The following is a 21391-nucleotide window of genomic DNA, read 5'->3' on the forward strand; positions in this document are numbered from 1 at the left end:
CACAACAAAAACTCCACCACCCCCTCAACCACCCAACCTCCTTCCGAACGAACGAACGAATTGGGAACCGACAGCGACGACTTTTTCTTCGGCCTCGATTCAGTCCCTCAACCACGACCTGGACCCTCACCTTCCTCGGCCTCCGCTCGTCCCACCCGTCAATTGATGCTCGCCGTCCACCTGCGCTGTAGTCCCCGTTTTCTCCTCGACAACAGCTCGCGAACGCGATCCGCCTTTTTCATCGCTCCAATTCACCGCTCGAGAGCTTTTTTGGATTACGACTATCACTCGCCAAGCATCTCTCAGCGATAAGCAATCTTTACTTTAATTGCCGATCATTCGCGACGACCTCAGACTGCATGGACCGCAACCATTAGGACCCAGGAAGACAGTCATGAAATAGGCGCATTTCCAACCTATCACTGTTTTCCAGCCATCTCGCTCGGTGGCCAGCAACGACGCGACCATGACCTCATCAAATCACGGAAAGAAAGTCCACACGAGTCGACGAGGACGAGCCATGGGTCCGGTAGCAAAGGCGCTTTTGTCGGTGCTGTCCACCGCGACATTAGTGTCGGCGCAGTCCAGTAGTTGTGTCTCGTTGGAGGGTTCAACACAATGCTCCGCCTTCCAATCAGCCTCTGTTTCGACAACAGGCTTCGTACAGGGAATTTTGTACGTCAACTCCAAAGGATACCCGTATGATTTGTGCTCATTGGTTCTGGCAGCCCTTTTCTTCAATATGTTTCCAGCAGAGAAACATTCGACAGTCAGTTGCAGTCGTATGTCCAGACATCATACGTCCGGGAAAAGTAGGTTGATATTGATGATCGCGACACGGCTGAGCAACGAGTGGCTTACACTGTGACAGATACCAAACATTACTTGGTTGCAGCAATGTTAATCTCACCAACTCAACCGAGCTGTATGCCCGCTTCACGACAACAGTCATCTGCAACGCCATCGTTCAAAACTCAATAGATGCCTGCAACCTCACTGCAGCCAACTCCAGACCGGTTTGCGCCGACACATGCGTGCGTCATTTGAATTTGGCAGAAAAGACAATTGCTCACAAACCTACAGGCTGAATACGCGCAAAGTGAAGCACTTCTCACCTCCGATAGCAGTCTCTGCAGCAACCCGGGCAGCAACCTGGTTAGCCAGATTCGTGCGGACTTCACCAACTGCGCTCTCCCCGCCGGCTCGTTGTCGTCGTCTAACTGTATCCAAGGCATCGCCAATGAGAAGGAGAACTGTGGTTACGGCAACAGCACCGTCGGACTTTGCTCGTACTGCGCATCTGGCGGTATTAACTCGACCGACACGTGCTGCTACAATTCGAATGTCGACGAGCGCTGCAAGGGCGTCGTCCTCCCGTCCATCTTTCCCACCATGACTTTTACTCCCCCGACGGCGACGGCATCACCAACCTCCACGAGTACTCCTGCAGCAGGAGGCGGTTTGTCGGGCGGCGCCATTGCCGGCATTGTTATCGGCAGCGTAGCTGGTGCGCTTTTGCTCGCTGGACTCCTCTACGCCTGCATTCTGCTTGCTAGGAGACGCAGACGGGGAAGCCAAAAAGGAAGCATCTTTAATCAGCCAGCACCATCTAGGCAAGGGCCGTCGACCGTTAAGATCCCGCCGACGCAGACCACGACTGGATACGAAGTCCTCCCCGGAGGTCGCATCGCCCGCATGTCAGCCTTGGAGAGTGCTTCGGATCCTGCACCACCTGTTAGCCGTGGCAACGCCCCCATGGCAGCCGCCGCTGCCGGCGGAGCTGCCTACATGGCTGGCAGAAGGAGAGGCGACGATCCGTCTTCCTCTGAGTTTGGGGACAGTCCTGAGTCAGAGGTGAGAGCTGGTGTCTTGCGACCCCCTCCTACCAATATCAGGAGAACGGGATCGTTGTCGAGCAGCTCGGTCCTTACTGGTATGAACGACCCTCAATCACCGACCAGTGCCGGCATGTCGTCACCACAAGGCATGGCTAGCCAGCAGTCAGAGCAGCTGCCATTCTTCAAGGATTACTATTCGCAAGACGACATCCACCCAGGCGATAGAGTCGCCACCCTATGGGCTTACTCACCTCGTGCTCCGGATGAGTTCACTCTTGAGCGTGGCGACATGCTCAAGGTCGTTGGTATCTGGGACGACGGCTGGGCTACCGGAATCTTGCTGGATGAACACGCCAACGAATGGGAGGCCCGAAGACAGGCACAACGCGACAGTGGTGTATCAAACACATCGGGTCGACGTGACTCATCACCACCAGTCAGCGGTGAGATCAAAGCGTTCCCCCTTGTTTGCGTGTGCCTGCCGGAGCACTGGAGGAAGACCATCGAAGGCGATGTGTCGACTGAAGGCTCCAGCGCCCATCAAGGACATTCCGCCTTTTCCTGAGATGTGAATATGCACGACTTTTGTATACATTCACGCGACGGCTGTAATTTCGGCATTGGCTACGGCGTTCGGACTCTCTTCCAGCATTGACTTCGACGTATTTCAGCACAATACCCGAGGCCCAGACATCGGAGAAACCCTCGTGCGAATCTTCCAGGCGCGACTCTTAATGAATCGTACATTACGACATCACGAGTAGCAGCCACCTCGATCCTTCGGTGCCTCTTTTCGCAACATAGACACGAGAAAACTGTATTTTCGTAACGACACGCCTAATGTCTTCAGTCCTAGACGAGCGACTTACTTCTCTTCGACGCGGATTCGCCTCAGACGATCACGGCAGCACGGAAGCTTGGCGACACAACGCCAACACCGAATGCGAGGAGTTCTGATGAGATGAAGATACGCGATCCTAATCACTTACGACGACCACGCACGCCCTCCCCTTTCGCTCCGACTAAGTTTTCAAGTATACCCAGGGGCGCTGACGGAGAATGGGGTTTGTTGAGACAGGGGTCGGGGAGGGCCTCTGCGATCTAATGGTGACCTCTTTGGGCAAGTGCAGATGGAACGGGTGGTGGAACAGATCTCAGGGACCACAAACATGTTTTCACCGCCCGCCTTTGAGGCGCGAAACTTATCCTGCGACACTTATCATCACAACATCACTTAGGCTTAATTCTGTGTCCTACCAGATGGCCAGCCCATTTACTTAGCTCAAATACCAAAGAGGATTCTCTTAGCTATCTTGTTTCTCGCTGCGGGGTTGATGAAGAGCATGCAGATCTTCGTCTGCAAAGTCTGTGCTGCCGATACTACCCTGAGTGGTTTCATCCGCATCGAGGGGCTGAAACCGATGAAGTCACGCGCGCATGGGCAGCTTCTTTCAGCTCTTAGTCCGTCGTGATAGTCCTCGAACCAGGTGATATAAAAATGTCGGATCAATATTGATCAGATTTGATTCAGCAGCCTGCCGGCGGTGAAGCGAGCTCCGGGTTGAGTTTGGATGTGAGACTTGAAAGACTCAGATCTTGACGTGGTCGACATGGGCATCGTGGGCAGTGCGGTACTCTTCGGACGAACTACTACCACCATCCAGATTGGGCAACACCAACAAACCTGCCATGAATCGCATCGCGCTTAGAGTTGTACAGATTGACCGACCCCAGCACAGGGGGCTGAGGGGATTCAAAGATGTCAGATAGCTACGTAAGCGAGGGAGCTGTGTTTCGTGATCTTGCTGCAGCCTCGCGGAAGGGTTACGCTTATTCTGGGGAAGGGCCAATATCACGGCCGGAGTAATCTTCCTGATGTTGAAATGTTGTGCGCGGAGGTGAGGTAGGTTTCTGGTTTCGTCGCCGTTTGCGCGGCTGGGCTGGTTGGTTGGAGATGGATGGATTTATGGTCAAACGCCGAGACCACGGTACGGCGGCCTCCCAGTGATGTCGGGGGCCCTGTTTTGCGGTGCTCTATCTCCTTTCTGCGTTTTGTGTGTTTTTGTTTTTTCTCCGCCAGGTGGGCAGCACTTTGCGTGGGGGTTGTGTTTTTGAACATTGGCGGGCAGATCTGACATGTGCCATCTATATTGCTTGACGGGCGGGGGTCACTGGTTGATTTGGGCTGCGGTGATGGTGCTCTGGATGCGGCCCAATTATATGTGCGGCGGGTGTTGGTTTCTTGGATAGCTGAGGCGTGTGGTGGTTTTGTGTGAGTGCGATGCGATCGATGTGACGGTAGCATACGGTAAGGTAGGGTGGTGTGTGTGACTGCTTGTGGACAACGTTTTGTCATGTTGAGTGAAGATTGCTTAGGTATGAGCCTGCGTATCATTCATGTGCATGCGAGTTGCTTGACGAATTGGTTCGTCTTCGTATTGCATATGGGATCAGAACAATGACTACAGCGTTCTTAAGAAAATGTCTCATGATGGCATTTTCGACCTTACTATCGGTATGTTGAATCTGGCTAGCTTTCCGGTTTCATTCGAGGTTTTTGGATGTCACTTTGCCAACGAATATCAGCCAGCCATGGTATTGATTGGAAGCCCATTTTCCCATTCCCGCAGTCTCTCTTGTTCTGAGCTTGTTGGCGAGGTTGATGTTAGATCGAGGCGGGTTAGTTGCTTTCTAATTAAATTGTTTCTGCGTAAATTATACGTGGTCACAGGAAAGAAATGATGTAGAGTCGTACTCAGTACAGAAGCTCCGGAAATCCAAAACTTGCAAGATGAAAACGAGCTTCGCGTGATATGCTTTTAGTCCAACGTCACGCTCGTGATTACAACTTGTAGAACCACCCACCATAAGAGAGACTGATGGAGCTCGGCCGAATCGGGGAAGGGCGGCCAACGGCGCACGGACCACACCTCAACTGCCCCCGCGGTCCTCCCCCTGTCGGAGGTTTAGACAGCGGGACACCGACGTCCCCACTGATTGCTTAACTGGACGGCGTGCATCCCACCGCGTGGGACTTTACCTTGCTGAACCTTGGATGGTGACCTAATCGCACCCGTGATTGCTTCGCAGCTACGAAGCAACTTCACCGCGCAACCTTCGACTGCAGCTCCGACCAAGACCTGGACGAAACCGACGAACCAACTCCCGGAGTCTGATGCCGACACGCATTACCTACCTGGCTGTTCCAACATGACAAGCTCCCGCAGCGACGAACAAGCAGTCGAATAGGTATCGTAGCTCCCGAGCTACTGCTGACCTGAGATGGGTCAAGGCTTCTCTCTCGCAACGCCCTCCGCGGGCTCGGCGGGCATCGATATCCCCGAGCTCTCTGATCTCGTGTATGAGAAGAGCATCGGCAATGCGCGCTTCATGAAGAGCATCCGCGCCAGGCACCATGATGGGGTCGCCCTGGTCAAGGTCTTGGTGAAGCCGTACACCCCGATGCCTCTGGAGAAGTACAAGCGCGATATTGAGAGTGAGTGACCGGTCGCCGTTCGCTCGATGTTAAGCTTCATGGCTGACCTGATATAGAGCAGCGCATCGCCCTGGCCGATGTGCCCAACGCCCTGGGCTTCCAGCGCATCGTCGAAACCGAAACGAACGGTTACCTCGTCCGGCAGTTTCTCTACAACTCCCTATACGATCGAATGAGCACCCGACCGTTCCTGGAAGATATCGAGAAGAAATGGCTCGCGTTCCAGCTGCTTTGCGCCTTGCGCGACTGTCACGCACGAGATATCTACCACGGCGACATCAAGACCGAGAACACGCTGGTGACGTCGTGGAACTGGCTCTACCTGTCCGACTTCTCCTCCCCCTTCAAACCTATCATGCTTCCGGATGATAACCCGGGGGATTTCTCATACTACTTTGACACCTCTGGAAGGCGAACGTGCTACGTCGCCCCCGAACGATTCGTCCCGGCCGACGAGGTCGACAGCAAAAACGCGAAGCTCACGTGGGCCATGGATGTCTTCAGCGCTGGCTGCGTCATTGCAGAAATGTTCCTCGAGTCGCCGATCTTCACGCTCAGCCAGCTGTATAAGTATCGCAAGGGCGAGTACGATCCGGTCATCTCCCAAATCAGTCGCATTCCAGACAAGGACTTGCGCGACATGATCTCGCACATGATTCAACTAGACCCGGAGCGGCGATACTCGGCAGAGCAGTACCTGGATTTCTGGAAGAAGAAGGTTTTCCCAGAGTACTTTTACAACTTTCTCCATCAATATATGGAGCTCATCACAGACCCGTCATCTGGAAACAACCCCATCTCTGGTGCCACAAGGAATTTGGGCGAGGCCGACGACCGTATCGACCGTGTCTTCCTCGACTTTGATAAGATCTCCTACTTTCTTGGCTACCAGAACGAAAAGCGCTCAACGCAGGCTGAGCCCCTAGCTGGAAAACTTGGACTGGGCCATTTCCCGATACGTCTCAACATACCCAACCACGAAATTTACGTCACGGGGGCATCAGACCCTCCAGAAGACGACGGGACGCTGATATTCTTGACGCTGATTGTATCATCTCTCCGAAATACGGCGAGAGCAGCGTCGAAGATCAGAGCTTGCGATGTTTTGCTTGCCTTTTCTGAGAGAATCACGGACGAAGCAAAGCTGGATCGAGTGCTGCCATACCTCATGACGCTTCTTAATGATAAGTCCGATCTTGTGGTTATCGCGGGTCTTCGCTCCGTCACCCAGCTTCTGCAACTCGTGCGAGTCGTCTCTCCTGTCAACTCACACATTTTCGTCGAGTACATCCTGCCTAGGTTGCAGGGCGCCATCGTCGCAAATGCAAACATACCAAGCCCGTTAGTGAGAGCCACCTATGCATCATGTTTGGGGAGTCTTGCAAACACCGCCGCACGATTCCTGGAGCTGGCAGCAACGTTGAAGGCGGACGGCACTTTGACCGTCGCCGACCCCGAGCTTGAACCTGGAATCGAGGCCGAGGCCGCCTTTGATGGCCTCTTCGACGATGCGCAAAGGGAGCTCTATGAGATGTTTGAGCTACACACAAAAGCCTTGGTTGAAGACCCCGATGTGTCTGTTCGCAGAGCATTTTTGACCTCAGTGCCCAATCTGTGCCTCTTTTTCGGCCCAGCGGAGGCAAATGATATCCTTCTCACACATCTCAACACCTACTTGAACGACCGCGACTGGATGCTGAAGTGCGCCTTCTTCGAGAGTATAGTGAGCATCGCTAGTCTGGTGGGCAGCGTCAGCCTGGAGGAGTTCATGCTACCTCTTATGGTTCAGGCTCTGACTGATCCAGAAGAATTCGTCGTCCAGGCGGCTCTGCATTCTTTAGCACAATTGGCAAGGCTGGGCCTGCTTTCAAAGACGAAGATGTGGGAGCTTATTGATGTGGTTGTACGCTTTACGATGCACCCGAACGTCTGGATCCGAGAATCTGCCACAGAGTTTCTCTCTGAAGCCACACGCTTTCTGTCTCCGGCAGATGTCAGGTGTATCGTCTTTCCCATGGTCAAGCAATACCTGAAAACGGGAATGGTGCCCGAGTTTGCTGAGCTCGCACTTCTGGACGCTCTGAAGCGACCCATGTCAAGAGCTGTGTTCGACCAGGCCTTGATGTGGGCGCTCAAAACTGACAAGGGCGTATTCTGGAAATTATCGCAGCAGATTCGGTCGTTCTCTTATGGGTCCCTCCCGAAGACCATCACTGGCCGAGCATCTAAGGACACGCTCAGCAAGGTTTCGAGAAATGACGAGGACGACCAGTGGCTTGACCGACTGCGAAACCTCGGGCTCGGGCCAGATGATGAGTTCAAACTTCTTGCGTTACGAGACTTCATCTACCGCGTCAGCAAGATGAAATCAAGAGACGGCGTCGATCGAGACCCAGCCAAGTTAAACGAAGTCATCTCCCTCAAAAGCCTTGGCCTTACACCGCAGACGGTCTTCTTCGACGAGGAGCCGCTGCAGCAGTCTACGTTCCAACCTGATGTAGATCAGAAGGGCCCTTATACAATCGCCGACGCTCTATTGGACGCTTCTATGACTATCGACGATTCCACAGGCAAACGGAAGTTTGCAGCCCTCAATAGTCTGCGTACGCGCGTGGTGGAAGACCAAGGCTCTTCATCACGGGACGTATCGCGCGTCAGATCAATTGACCCATCGAGACGCTCGTCAACCGGCCAAGGCAAGCTCACAGTAGGAAGCCCGACGGATGACAGCGCTTCGGTTCACGATCAGCCTTACGCAATCCGGAGGGCAATCCGACATCAGTCGAGCGCCTTGAGCTTGCTGGATCGTAAAGATAGCAACAAAAGCATACCCGAGACTGGCATGTCTGGCACTAATGCTTTCGGGGAAGTGGAAGGACCTTTTGCCCAGGCGCCACTTGTCCGGCCCGACATGCAGGATCGCCGGACCAGTACTACTAGTGTCGTAACGAAGTTGAGGCCGAATCACTCGTATGAGGGATCCGACCCTAGCATTCTCAAGATGCTAGATTCGATGTACCAAGACAACTACCCCCATGACATCGCCGAATTTGGGCCTATGGTCACCCCCATTACTCGTCGCAAACCAAACCGCTCTGTTGGCCAGTCTGGCGATGACCCCTGGCGACCAATTGGCCGCATGGTTGCTACTTTTGCAGAGCACACCGGTGCGATCAACCGCATTGTGGCGTCTCCAGACCATGTGTTCTTCGTTACCGGTGGCGATGATGGGAATGTCAAGGTCTGGGATAGTGCCCGACTTGAGAAGAACATCACGCACCGGTCGAGGCAGACACACAAGCACGCTGAAGGAGCTAGAGTTCTTGCGTTGTGCTTCATCGAGAACACGCATTGCTTCATCAGCTGTGCAAGTGACGGCAGTGTACACATTGTTAAGGTCGAAACAGTATCGGCCAGCGGAGTACTACGGTACGGTAAATTACGTCTTCTCCGAGAGTATCAGCTTCCCAAGGATGAACATGCCGTATGGTGTGAGCACTTCAAGATCGACAGTACCTCAGTTCTGCTGCTGGCGACGAACCGGTCACGCATACTAGGCATTGACCTTCGGACGATGAATTTGCTTTACACGCTGGAGAACCCGGTTCATCATGGAACTCCTACATGCTTCTGCGTGGATCGCAAGAGAAACTGGCTATGCGTAGGAACTACACATGGCGTTCTCGACCTCTGGGACTTGAGATTTCGCATGAGGCTCAAGGGCTGGGGTGTACCCGGCAAGAGTGCGATCTACCGGTTGTGCATACATCCTAGCAAGGGACGAGGTAAATGGGTCTGTGTCGCTGGCGGGACGGGTCAGGGTGAAGTTACAGTTTGGGATCTTGAACGTACAATTTGCAGAGAGATCTACCGGGTCGGTGGCAACAAGGAAGGGCCCAAGGGGTACGAGCCATGGGAAGTGGACGAAGACAAACCTGAGGGCATGCTGGGCCGGTTTGCGACCAACATCGAGACGAGCGGAAGTGGAAACGCGGACCGCGGTGTTCGTGCCATGATCGCTGGCACAGGCGCCACCGATGACTCGCGAGATGTGCGACATGCCTTCATCGTCACCGGCGGCTCAGACAAGAAGCTCAGGTTCTGGGATCTTTCCCGCATCGAAAGCTCTACGGTGTACAGCGGGTTGCAAGTTGACGACCCAAGGCCTACGTTTGCGGCTTCTCACCCGACAACATCCATGACTCTGAACACGGAAAGGATTCCGAGGCAGAACGCGACAGCGTCCAACGCGGCGGGCGGAACGAAGGGGAAGGTCACCGGGGGACGACCAACGCGTTCTACAGTTATATCTCTTCAACATCAGCAGCTGCTGCGATCTCACTTGGATTCGATTATGGATGTGGCGCTGCTGGAGTTGCCTTACAGCATGACTCTGTCAGTGGACAGGTCTGGGGTGGTTTTTGTTTTTTCGTGATGGCACACGCGAGGGCGTTAACTTGGGATCGTTGGCATAGATACCTTAAAATACATAATGAATATGAGATAGAATGTTTTCTTCACATCTTAAGTACCTTCAGAGCACGGGAAAGCGACGTTGTTACAGGCACTGTGCGATAGCCGCTGTTTGGCGGGTCCCTACTGTGTACATATTTAGATGAACACTGTACGCACAGGCGGGGATGATAGCTCTTATCAGACGGCCGGCCAAATTTTGTGGATAGCCGCCTCGTCGACCGCCAACTTTTCAGCCTTGCCTGTTCGTCACGACACCCACGCGACAACCCAATTGCGACGGCGCAAGAACACCTGCGCATCTCGAACACACGACGACGATTTCTTTGTACACGACGACAAATTACTGCACCGTACCTAAACTAAATCCCTCGCAACAGCGCCACACAAAAACCATCCATCATAACCCCGAGGTAACAACAGCCCAAGATGAGGCTCACGGCGGAGCTCATCAGGGACTCGCTTTCCTACCTGAACCCGCTCAAGGAGCGTGAGCTAGATCTCCGAGGTGCGTGAAAAGAGCAGATGCTACACTACTCATGATAAATGAGCTATAGAGGAACAGAATTGATAGCGGGGCCCGGATGAGGGTTTGTGTAGGACATCGAATCCCGGCGATTGAGAATTTGGGTGTTGCTGGCGTGAGTTCTTTCCTTTCTCCTCCTTCCTTTCCAAAGGGCGGGCGCGTTTGCTCTCTGCGGAGGCTGTATCCCGACGACTGGCGAATTCGTCTTGCTGACTCTTGCGGAAAACAGCCCCACGACTCCATCGACTTCACAGACAACGACATCCAGGTGCTGGGCAACTTCCCGCTGTCGCCGCGCATCTCGACGCTGCTGCTGGCGCGCAACCGCGTGTCGAGCATACAGTCGACGCTGCCCAACGCGATCCCGAACCTGCAGCAGCTGGTGCTCGCGGCGAACAACCTGGCGGAGCTGGCGGACCTGGACGCGCTGGCCGGCTTCAAGCGGCTGACGCATCTGGTGCTGGCGGACAACCCGGTCACGAAGAGGGAGAACTACCGGTACTGGGTCGTGTGGCGGTGTCCGACGGTGCGGTTCCTGGACTACGGCAAGGTCAAGGAGGCGGAGAGGGAGAAGGCGAGGGAGCTGTTTGGGACGGCGGAGGAGCCTTCTGCTTTGGCTTCCAAGGTACGTTTCTTGTTCTGTTTCTTCTTTCGTGACCGAAAGAACATAAAGGCTAATGCGGCGAATTCTTTGCGGCAGATCATGGGCATCAAGTCCAAGACGCTCGAGGTTTCCGCGGCAAACGGCGCGGCGGCCCCGTCGAAGCTCTCGAGGATAAAGCTCACGGACAAGGAGAAGGAGCGGCTGAAGGAGATGATCAAGAAGGCGGACAGTCTGCAGGAGATTATCCGTCTGGAGAAGATGTTGACGGAGGGGACCATCCCTGCGGGAGTACACCTCGATGGAGACGCTACCATGGAGGGTTGAGCTGGAGGAAAGGTCACCGGCGAGACGATGCTTTTTTATTCTCATGGACTGGCGTTATTATGAACAAAAAGAGAGGTTTCAGTTTCACTTTGATGCGGATCCGTGCTATGGATGTAGAAAAAGAGAAAAAAGGTCGATTTGATATTCGTACACTTCGTTAAGAGGCTATGTGCTACCTAATTTGATGGTGCTGGGGGTGTGTGGTTATGTGTGATTTTGGTCTGATTAATCCAAAAAAAACGCCTTTGACCATTATTTCGGCGGGTGATCAGGGGGTCCATGTCCTAGGGGCAGGTAAAAAACGGTTTCAGCCCGTCATGTCGACGTCGCCGTCAGCCTGGCGAGCCTCGGCCTCAAGCTGGGCGTTGGGGTCATCGTCCTGGATAGCAGCAGCGGCAGCGGGGCCAGCAGCGGTGCCGTTGACGCCGTTGGTGGTGGACTGGCGCTTCTTAGGTTCCGAGTCGGCCTTTCTGGGGTTCGCGCGGGAGATTGCGGCTTGGTCCTTGATCTTCTTGTAGGGGATCGTCTTTGGGATAACGTCCTCGAGGAATTCGAGGTTGTCGTGGTGGTTGACGGCGTTTGCTTCAGGTGCCGCAGGTTTCAGTTTTGTTTCTCTCTGAGGAGGGGTTGAGGAGGAGGAGGAGAAGCTTACCGAGATCCTTGTACTGGACGTTGCGGCGGGGTTTGCGGTCCATCTTGGCCATGTTTTGGCCCTCGTTGGCGAGGTATTGGATGAACATCTCCTGTGAGACTCGTGAGTGAGGGTTTACTCTGGAGGAGGGTGGGCAGGACTTACTGTTGCGAGTGTGATGACAAAGGCAGCATTGTTGGAGCAGATGCCTATGTCTGGGTCTGTGGCAATGATCTTCTTCACGCGGGCCACTGTGAGATTGTCAGGTGGACTGGCTGGAGGAGAGCGTGCTGAGAGGGCAGCATACGAGGCAGAGCCGGCTGGCCTGTTACCTCCTTTCTTGGAGGGATGGCGTTGGTGTTGTAAGGCATCTTTGATAGATGGGTGTGAAGTTGATTGTGTAAAGGGTCGCAAGACTGGAGCCTGTATGAGAGTCAGTGAGAAATTCTTCCTGGTGATTGTGACCTTTAGCTATGGTGAGTGACAATGCCTCAAGTGAAAGTGAGATCTCAAGCTACACTTCCCGAAGCATGTATAAGTAGACCGCAGACGGCTGGTATGAGTGAAAAGACCCCCAAAAAGTTGCTCGTGAGGATATTGCCTCAATATTGATGTTTCCAGAGCCGCAGAGGCCGTCAGGGGAGGAATTAAAAGGGTTTCACCAACCTCTTCAAGACTCAGTGTCTATGCCTGCCGAGGATGGCGAGGCAAAAGGGGCCTGATCGGGCTCGAGATCTCTTCTGCAGTCAATCAATGATGAGATTGTACTCTCGAGTGTCTGATTTCTCTGTGTTTGAGGTAGCCGTCGTGGTAGAATCGCCGAGTTCGTCGTTGAGTGAGATGTCTTCGCCAAGGTGGTCGTCAAGGAGAGGCTCACTTTTGATAGAGTCGCGCCAAAAAAAGGCCAGTGAGACGCGACCACTGACAACGCGCTGGTTTGAACCGCTGCCCGCAGCCAAGCCGCAAAGCTTAAGCACCAATTGCAGGGGGGACCCAGTCGACCCAGTCGACCCCAGTGTACCATCATTGGAACCCCCCCATCCCCGGCGCCGGTTCCAGCGCAACCACCAGCAGCATCGCCCGCAACCTGCATTGGGGATTCCCCAGAGATCAGCAAGCTCAGGACAGACTACCGATCGCAGACTACCTGCACCAAACCCCCTTCCCTGTCAAATTATCACCGAAGCGACGAAGCAAACCCACCGGCGACGTTGGAACGAGGGCATAGGTCGCCCGCGAAGAAGCACCACCTTGCGCCCAATTTGCCTCGCTGTCGCGAACATGAGCAGTGCGCCGCCGCCGCCGCCCAGCCGACAATGACTTCACGAACCACATCCTTCTCCCACAGCCCGCACCGGCTCCCGCGCCCTTCCATCACATCGAGGCTCTCGTTTGCCGTGTCGAACGCGGAGCAGAGCGACGATGACGAAGAGCAGAACGAGGCAGGCGAGGCCGCCCCCGGCCCGCGGCAGCAGCAGCAGCAGATCGAGGAGGAGATCGCCGAGATCAAGCGTTACGAGGACTTCACCACCATAGATTGGGTCCAGGACGCCGCCCGAGAGCAGGCGAGGAGGAAAATGCGACGCCGCCGACGCGCGGGCATGCTCGATACCGGCCAGGCTGGGTGGAGGTACCGGCTGCGCGAGAGCTACGACGCTGCGCAGGGCTGGCTCGTGGTTACCCTGATAGGCATCACGATCGGCCTCAATGCTGCCTTCCTCAACATCATCACCGAGTGGCTCTCGGACATCAAGATGGGCTACTGCACGACGGCCTTCTACCTGAATGAGAACTTCTGCTGCTGGGGCGAGGACAACGGTTGCGCCGAGTGGCACAAGTGGACGGGCTTCGGCCCCGTCAACTACCTTCTTTACATCATCTTCGGCACGGCTTTTGCGTTCACGTCGGCGACACTCGTAAAGTCGTTTGCTCCGTATGCGGCGGGCTCAGGCATATCGGAGATCAAGTGCATTATCGCAGGCTTCGTCATGAAGGGGTTCCTGGGGTTCTGGACCCTGCTGATTAAGTCCGTCTGTCTGCCCCTGGCCATTGCGTCTGGGCTGTCAGTTGGAAAGGAAGGGCCCAGCGTGCACTACGCCGTGTGCACCGGAAACGTCATCTCGCGGTTGTTTGACAAGTACCGCCGCAACGCCGCCAAGACCCGGGAGATCCTGAGTGCTTGCGCCGCGGCGGGTGTCGCCGTCGCTTTCGGCAGTCCCATTGGTGGAGTGCTTTTCTCTCTGGAGGAGATGTCGAGCTACTTTCCATTGAAGACGCTCTGGCGCAGTTACTTTTGTGCCTTGGTAGCGACAGCTGTTCTTGCGGCCATGAACCCCTTCAGGACGGGACAGCTTGTCATGTTCCAGGTTCATTATGACCGCTCTTGGCACTTTTTTGAAGTGGTTTTCTACATTATTTTGGGAATATTTGGTGGTCTCTACGGTGCTTTTGTCATCAAGTGGAATCTGCGGGCTCAGGCTTTCAGGAAGAAGTACCTTACCAAGTACGCCATCGCCGAGGCGACGATTTTAGCCGCCGCGACAGCAATTATTTGCTACCCTAACGTCTTCCTCAGGATTGACATGACGGAAAGTATGGAGATCTTGTTCCTGGAGTGCGAGGGCGCCGAAGACTACCATGGTCTATGCGAGCCGGACAAAAAGCTTTCCAACATCCTGTCGCTGGCTCTGGCGACGATTCTGAGAGTTCTCCTCGTCATCATTTCATACGGCTGCAAAGTGCCTGCTGGAATTTTCGTTCCGTCGATGGCTGTCGGCGCTTCATTTGGACGCACAGTGGGCATCATTGTCCAGGCGATCCATGAAGCGAACCCCACGAGCGCCTTCTTCGCAGCTTGCAAGCCAGACGAGCCTTGCATTACCCCTGGCACGTACGCTTTCCTCGGCGCAGCTGCAGCGCTCAGTGGCATCATGCACATATACGTGTCCGTCGTGGTCATCATGTTCGAGCTCACGGGAGCCCTGACCTACATTCTCCCGACCATGATCGTCGTCGGCGTGACAAAGATCGTCAGCGAGCTCTTCGGCAAAGGCGGCATCGCCGACAGGATGATCTGGTTCAGCGGTTTCCCCTTCCTAGACAACAAGGAAGAGCACAACTTTGGCGTCCCCGTATCGGAGGTCATGCGCACTGAAGTGACGTTTCTACCGGTCAATGGCATGTCGTTCGCACAGCTCGAACGCCTGCTGAAAGACGATAAATATCAAGGCTTCCCGATCGTCGAGGATGAAACCTCCAAGATTCTGGTCGGCTACATTGGCCGCACCGAGCTGCGCTACGCTATCGATCGTATTAGACGTGAGAGATCCATCAGCCAAGACGCAATGTGCAGCTTCTCGCCACCTCCAGCGTCAATGACCCCGGTCACCCCAACCGTCGCCGTCTTTCCCAGCTACATGTCCACCTCGTCCGTCGACTTCAGCCGCTACATCGACACCACGCCCGTGACGGCGCACCCCCGCCTCCCGCTCGAGACGGTGATGGAGCTCTTCCGCAAGATCGGCCCGCGCGTCGTGCTCATCGAGTACCACGGCCGCCTGTCGGGTCTCGTGACGGTCAAGGACTGCCTCAAGTACCAGTTCATGGCCGAGCACGCCGAAAACCCGCGCGACGATTCGGCGCTCGCCGAGAGCCAGGAGAAGCTGTGGAGCGCGATGCGCCGCGCTGCCGGATGGGTGTCTGATAAGGTGGCGCTGGCCTCGGGAGGCAGGGTGAGGTTGTCGTCGTTTGACGAGCGGAGGTCACCCGGGGCCCGGCCGCCCGGGGCGCAGATTCTCGACGGGGATGAAGACGATGCTGATGACGGCGCGTTGGAGCTTGAGAACCGGTGATTTTGTGGTTATGTACGATGTTGACGGGTCATGGGGAAATATGTACGGATGGCGTTATGGGCATTTACAAGGTCGGCTTGGGCTTAAGACGAATAGATAGATTGCGGCAGGCGGCTGCGAATGTCATGTGTATTCTTGTTTGAGCGCCGTGTCTTGTGTGGGACGTCTTGGGATTTGATCCCTATGGTTCGCAGCTCCATTGTTCGCAGCCTCTGTGGTGATGGCATTGCAGTCTCAACTAGGAGAGGACAAGACATGCTCCAGTGTCTGAGAAGTAGGGTGTGGATGTCACTTGTGTGAGTTCGTACTGCTAATGTCGTGGTAGAAGGAAGGAAGGAAGGTGTCTACCTAGGTACCCCCCGTCACCTTGAGGACCCATCCAGCAGCGAACACGGAAGGAGCACACCCACCTTTGCTACCTACCTCATGCCCGTCCATGATACCTGCCTGGCTCGCCCACGAGGCAAAGGGTTATAGACGACGGAGCCGCCCTCACTTTCGGTTCCCCAGAGACAACTAGCACGCAGTGCCTCTGGGGCGTGCATGGCTGAACACGTTAAACTCGGAGTGCAAAATCCTCGGATTTTCATAGGATCGAAACCCAGGGCCCTGGGTTCGATCTGAACTTTTGGACCCTTTTTGGTTTTCTTTTTTGTCTTGATCTGGTTCTCTTTTGATATTTGCAGCACACATCCATCCACCCATACCTTAGGGATTTTTCAAGAGTATGCTGCCCTCTCTTTTCCGATCAAGCGGTTGCAGCGTTATTCTGGTGACCCAGTTTAGTATCACCATACACTACGGGGAAGGGAGGCAAGATATCTACTTCCCCTTTTTGGTTGAGTAAGATAACTTCTGGTTCAGTTACCTCTTCTGCCCAAGCACAATTCGAACACGCCACCTCACTGACTTAAGATATGTTCGTTCGGGTATGGGCCGTCCCTTCCTGCTCTTGCGTGTTGTGAAATTGGCTGAGTACTATCCGCTCTCACAGCGACATCATAGGCTTAGGCTTGAGCAGGGTGACGTTAGCTGCCCTGTGTTTTCACCGGTGCTACTTTACCCTAGCCTGACAAACGACCAGTCCTGAAGTTACATCTTACGGGATGCTGCCTTGCATCGCCCTGTATATTCAAGGGTATCGTCTATATGATGTTTTCTTGTACATATCATCCAACATGAACACTTTCCAAATGCACCTCTCTCCCTTCTATGCCTTTACACGGCCGTCAAGCGCGATATTCATGAGCCGAAAGGTCTCCCAGATCAACTATGTCCTCGTCCTCGGACTCATCTTTATCCTCCTCGGCGCCGTCTGCCGGGGCAAGGCCGGGCTGCTGGGGCAAAGGCGCGTAGTCGGCGGACTTGTCCGCGGCAGTCTCGTCCTTGCGGCCGATGATGACGTTTCCGGCGACCAGGAGGGCCGCGCCGAGCCACCAGAGCGGCGGCAGGGACTCAGAGAAGATGGCGAGGCCGAGTAGGGCGGTGATGACGAAGTTTGACGAGGTGTTCATGATGGACACCTGAGTGGTGGAGCTGCCCTTGGCGAGGGCCTTTGTGAAGAGAGTCCACATCTGCGACGGGTTAGGCCCTTGCTTACGTGCTGGAGAGGGTTGAGAGACTTACGATGCCATTGAAGACGAGGTTGAGGCCGAAGAATACCTGAGACGAATCAGTAAGTGCGATGAGATGGATTGAGGGATCAGTCGTACGGCTCGCAGGGCAACCTCAAATGCACCTTCGATATCCGAGAGGTGGAGGAAGTTGGAGATGGCTTGCGAAATTGTCGTTGTGAGTTCCGTTGTGGTCCTAGTTTGATTGTGAGTGAGACATTCAACAAAGAGGCTTGTTCCTCTTCTTTGAAACGCTCAAACGCTAGTTGAAACAATGCAGACATGACGAAAAATTGAGAAAACAAGTAAACACAAATTTTGATGAAGAAATTTTGAGATCACAACGAATTATCGTTGAAAACCCGTGGATGACAATGAACGTCGTAAATTCTTGGCATGGCATCGCCGATTGAGCCGCGGGGGTTGCGCAAATCACAAGGTGACCAACTCACAGCTTCGCAAAGACGCCGTTGAAGGCCGCGCAGGCACCGCTCGCAACGGCGAGCACGATCCACTGGTTCCGCCGGGCCCAGGCCATCTTGCTCACGTCGGCTTGGTCGTTGTCGTCGTCTTCTGCGTCGGTCGGCGGCTGGCTGTGCTCGTCGTCCTCGTGGCGCGGGAGCAGCGGGCGGCGCTCGTTGTCCAGGGACGTCGTCTTCGCGGCGGCCATGGTGGGTATCTGGTCCTTTTGAGCGCGGTCGGGGTCGGCGGATGCTGCGGCGGGTTGTCTTTGGCGGAGCATTATGTGGAGAGGAAAGGAAGGAGGGAAGTTTGGGTGGTGATGACCCCTGCTGATGTTGCTGGGGTGGTGGCCGTGGTGGTGGTGGTGCGCTTGGCGATGCCGTGTGTGGGAGGAGGATGAGGTAAGGCAAGGACAGCAGAGCGCCGGGCCGTGCTGCGGTCAGTGTTGCGGAGCTGCAGATGCGCTAGCTGAGGTACCGTGTGAACGAGGACGAGTGAGCCGTGTGAGAGAGTCGGACGGGAAGATGGGGATGGGATGGACAGAGCTGGCGGCGGGCGGGCGCTTGGGAAGTCTGTGACAGGCGGCGCGGCGTGTCTCAGTGAGTGGCGGTGGTGGTGGCAGATAGGGGTGAGATCTTGCTTCTGGTGGTCTCCAGCTTCCGGACTAGGGGAATCCCCGTTGAAGAGAAAACGTGTGTTTGTCGTTAGTCAGCATAGACGTCCACGCCCAAATGATCCATGCTTGTGAATGACTTCAAGTATTTGTGATGACAAGATTGCTAACCGCCAGCTTGCTTTAGACCATGCTACTACTCGCCCTGCTCTCGCTTCTGCTGCGAGGAAATGGCAACTGCGTCTCTGGTCCGATTTATGCCAACAGCCGGGTAGAAAATACCCTTGTCACCACGGTAGGGTACGTACCTCTTACACCACTCTTATTTAACCAACACCGTTCCTCGACTCTCGTCTCTTATGGCCTCCTTGGGGACTTACGGCGAAGTACAAGAAACACCTTCCTTTCAGATTTATGCCGCCCGTTTTGTCGAGTTTCTTCATTCCGGAATTCTTCAAAAAGCACGGGTTTCAACCACACAATGTCATCCTCAGGTCCCGGCAATTTCAATTTCGATGCTCGTACGCTGGAGGAGCTGTCGAATGAGCGTGCCATCAACCACCGGGATGTCTTTTCCAACATCGGTCGCTACATGATCAAAACTGGATATCACACATGGGGATTCGTGGTCTATCGCTGCACGTACGATGATGACGACCTCTGGAATCGATATCTCACGCAGCTGAAGCAGTTCTGCCATGAAGAGCTCGTCAAGGGCCGCAGAGCCGAACTGTTGGAAAAGCATCTCGATTGGGTCGTGATAGAAGACCGCACCAACCTGGACAACGCGTCAAAGTCCGACGTCAGGCGTCATTTTGATGGCTGGGTCTCTGAACAGGGTCTCGTCGAGCCACCGTCTGGTGCTTTTCCACGACCCAACGTCACAAAACTTCCCCGCTTCCGATTCTGCCTATTTGTCGACAAGGCCTGTCTCGAGACTGTCATCCAATTTCAGGAAGCTGACCCTGGCCACCCGCTTCTCAGATCTCTTTTACCCGCCATGGTCATTGTCGTGCTTGATCGCGCGTGGACTCCGGATCGGACCCATGGCAACGTTACTATGAACGACGGCGGCTACCCGTTGATTGACGGCTGCGACCGCAAGTATGTTGGATGGAAGTACATGAACGCATTCTTTATAGCGGGAACATACAACGATCTGCATGCGGTAGAATTGGACGACTGGCAAGACTACCTGAGACCCCCTGCCATTGGCCCTCTGGGTAAAATCTCGATGCCTAGTTAAGGAGCTATGCGAAGGCGGGCGTAAGGGAAGCAGATGTCTGCATATAGGTATGATCCAGTCAGACTTTTCATATTACCTTATGCATGGATACAAGACAAAAAATGGCACGCACTCAGTAAAGCAACTAGGTAGGTAGCCTTACTATGGGTTGAGTACTTCATTGTTCTTCCCATTATTCTTGTCGTCGCCCTTGTCGTCGTCCTTATCATCGTCCTTGGTCCTTCTCATCATGCCATCATTCCTATTCCCCTGATCGCCCTTTTTATCCCCATCTGCCCGAGTGATATAAGTAGCGCTTGTGCTGAAATGGTCACCTTCACAGGTGGCTGAGCGGCCTACCTTAGCCAGGCGACTAGGCAGTAGCCGTTGAGGTGCGGCAGGCACATATAAACGTGCAGAAGTACTTGCAAGGCAGAAACTTCATGCTGACAGACGCAGGCACCATGCCATCCAGGCCAAGCCGGTTCCTGGCTCGCCACCTACAAACTATGGGTTGTTGATGGATTCCGGTTTCACACGCACGCGAGATTTTCATGTACAGATTCGCATATGCAATCAGTATAAGCCGCGTGGCAGTTCCTCGCCAGCGCTCGCGCACGCAGATTACCTTCAGACCTCGTCATTGTTGGAAGCTAAATGGTTGATTCTAGGCCGTAAGCCCCAACGCCAGCCTCAATCGTAAACTCGCTCAGCCTTCTGAGCGCCCACTGGGATGGCTTTGTCCAACGTTGCAAAGCCCAGATGACCCATATCGCCAGTCAGATTGACGTCTCCAACGCACGCAAGCACATGTCTGTTTTTCCTAACCTGCTCATTAACATCTTCCACCGACCCGAGCTGACTTGAGGCAACATTAACGTATGGGCTGTCTCTTGAAGAGAAGGCAGAATAGTCCAAGATATCAGGTCCCCGTCTCAAATAGTTAAAAAGTATGGTGGCGATACCTGAGAGGAGCATGCCCGCAAAAGCGAGAAACAGAGTGAACAGCCAGTCTCGATTCACCCTTATCACCGTGGTCAGGAACTCTCATCCCGGTACCATTTTGGATACTCATTAGAATCTGTGGCTCTAGAGTTGGACGTGTATAGTTCTCGGCACGGAAATTGAAGGTACCGGTAATATTATGCAATGCAACTGACGCAAGCCAAAATGTGTTGAGGAGTTGCGAGAGTCTTTGAGAGTACGCCACCTCACCTATCGGATAGACGTCAGTCCCGTTCCCTGAACGGATCCCGATCGGCGCGTAGGGTGTATCTGGTTCGATGAAGTATGTCTCGATCGCTGAGGCGTAAGGTTTGACTTGACGGTCTTCTGCGAGATCGTAGAGTGATAGACCGGCGCGGACGAAAGTGCTCATGTACGCGACGAACACATTGGCTGGACCACCTCTAATCCTGTGTAGGACAGTGCGTGCAGTGTCGTTTGTTGACTTGGGAATTCGTCGCACCCGAACGGCGGCGCACTGAGGGCCATGGCAACGAACGTCAACCCCAACATAGATCTGTGTATTGAAGCATGTCGCATTGATGAGTCTAATGCGACCCCATGCTGCAACCTTCAATCGTAAAAGACTTCCAGTTAAGTGCATTGTCGCAAAATTAAGCCCCGGTGATTTGAGGAGATTTCTGTCATTGTTCCAGCTTGTTCCGCTTTCATTTGCAATCAAGCTCATCCAGGGGCTCTGTTTCATTAGGATTCCTTCTAGGGAATAGTT

At 54.3% G+C, this 21391-nt stretch overlaps 7 protein-coding genes across 7 annotated transcripts; 4 read left to right on the plus strand and 3 right to left on the minus strand.

Moving 5' to 3' along the window:
- Positions 1-403: 403 nt before the first annotated feature.
- GCG54_00013287 (uncharacterized protein) lies at positions 404-2403 on the plus strand (the record flags this gene model as incomplete). The annotated part of the gene is made up of 4 exons (XM_045413144.1): positions 404-675; positions 729-812; positions 872-1034; positions 1084-2403. Coding segments are annotated over 4 exons (1839 nt in total), but the record flags the coding sequence as incomplete, so codon positions are not given.
- A 2717-nt stretch (positions 2404-5120) lies between these two features.
- GCG54_00013288 (Serine/threonine-protein kinase VPS15) lies at positions 5121-11261 on the plus strand (the record flags this gene model as incomplete). Its single annotated transcript, XM_045413145.1, has 4 exons — positions 5121-5334; positions 5391-9607; positions 10563-10958; positions 11007-11261. The coding sequence occupies 4 exons, from the start codon at positions 5121-5123 to the stop codon at positions 11259-11261; spliced, it is 5082 nt and encodes a 1693-aa protein (XP_045262341.1).
- Positions 11262-11568: 307 nt separating this feature from the next.
- Positions 11569-12263, minus strand: GCG54_00013289 (putative transcription factor C16C4.22; the record flags this gene model as incomplete). Its single annotated transcript, XM_045413146.1, has 4 exons — positions 11569-11843; positions 11914-12004; positions 12058-12143; positions 12200-12263. 4 exons carry the CDS (start codon positions 12261-12263, stop codon positions 11569-11571), a joined length of 516 nt encoding a protein of 171 aa, XP_045262342.1.
- A 945-nt stretch (positions 12264-13208) lies between these two features.
- Positions 13209-15743, plus strand: GCG54_00013290 (putative chloride channel protein; the record flags this gene model as incomplete). Its single annotated transcript, XM_045413147.1, has 1 exon — positions 13209-15743. The coding sequence occupies one exon, from the start codon at positions 13209-13211 to the stop codon at positions 15741-15743; it is 2535 nt and encodes an 844-aa protein (XP_045262343.1).
- A 1229-nt stretch (positions 15744-16972) lies between these two features.
- Positions 16973-18098, minus strand: GCG54_00013291 (uncharacterized protein; the record flags this gene model as incomplete). The annotated part of the gene is made up of 4 exons (XM_045413148.1): positions 16973-17317; positions 17370-17405; positions 17456-17552; positions 17809-18098. The coding sequence occupies 4 exons, from the start codon at positions 18096-18098 to the stop codon at positions 16973-16975; spliced, it is 768 nt and encodes a 255-aa protein (XP_045262344.1).
- Positions 18099-18912: 814 nt separating this feature from the next.
- Positions 18913-19677, plus strand: GCG54_00013292 (uncharacterized protein; the record flags this gene model as incomplete). The annotated part of the gene is made up of 1 exon (XM_045413149.1): positions 18913-19677. The coding sequence occupies one exon, from the start codon at positions 18913-18915 to the stop codon at positions 19675-19677; it is 765 nt and encodes a 254-aa protein (XP_045262345.1).
- Positions 19678-20349: 672 nt separating this feature from the next.
- On the minus strand, positions 20350-21367 carry GCG54_00013293 (uncharacterized protein; the record flags this gene model as incomplete). The annotated part of the gene is given in 2 exon segments (XM_045413150.1): positions 20350-20669; positions 20680-21367. The coding sequence occupies 2 exon segments, from the start codon at positions 21365-21367 to the stop codon at positions 20350-20352; spliced, it is 1008 nt and encodes a 335-aa protein (XP_045262346.1).
- Between the last annotated feature and the right edge of the window lie 24 nt (positions 21368-21391).

The sequence above is a fragment of the Colletotrichum gloeosporioides genome, assembly GCF_011800055.1.
Source record: "Colletotrichum gloeosporioides strain Lc1 chromosome Unknown consensus_55, whole genome shotgun sequence".
Lineage (NCBI taxonomy): Eukaryota > Fungi > Ascomycota > Sordariomycetes > Glomerellales > Glomerellaceae > Colletotrichum > Colletotrichum gloeosporioides.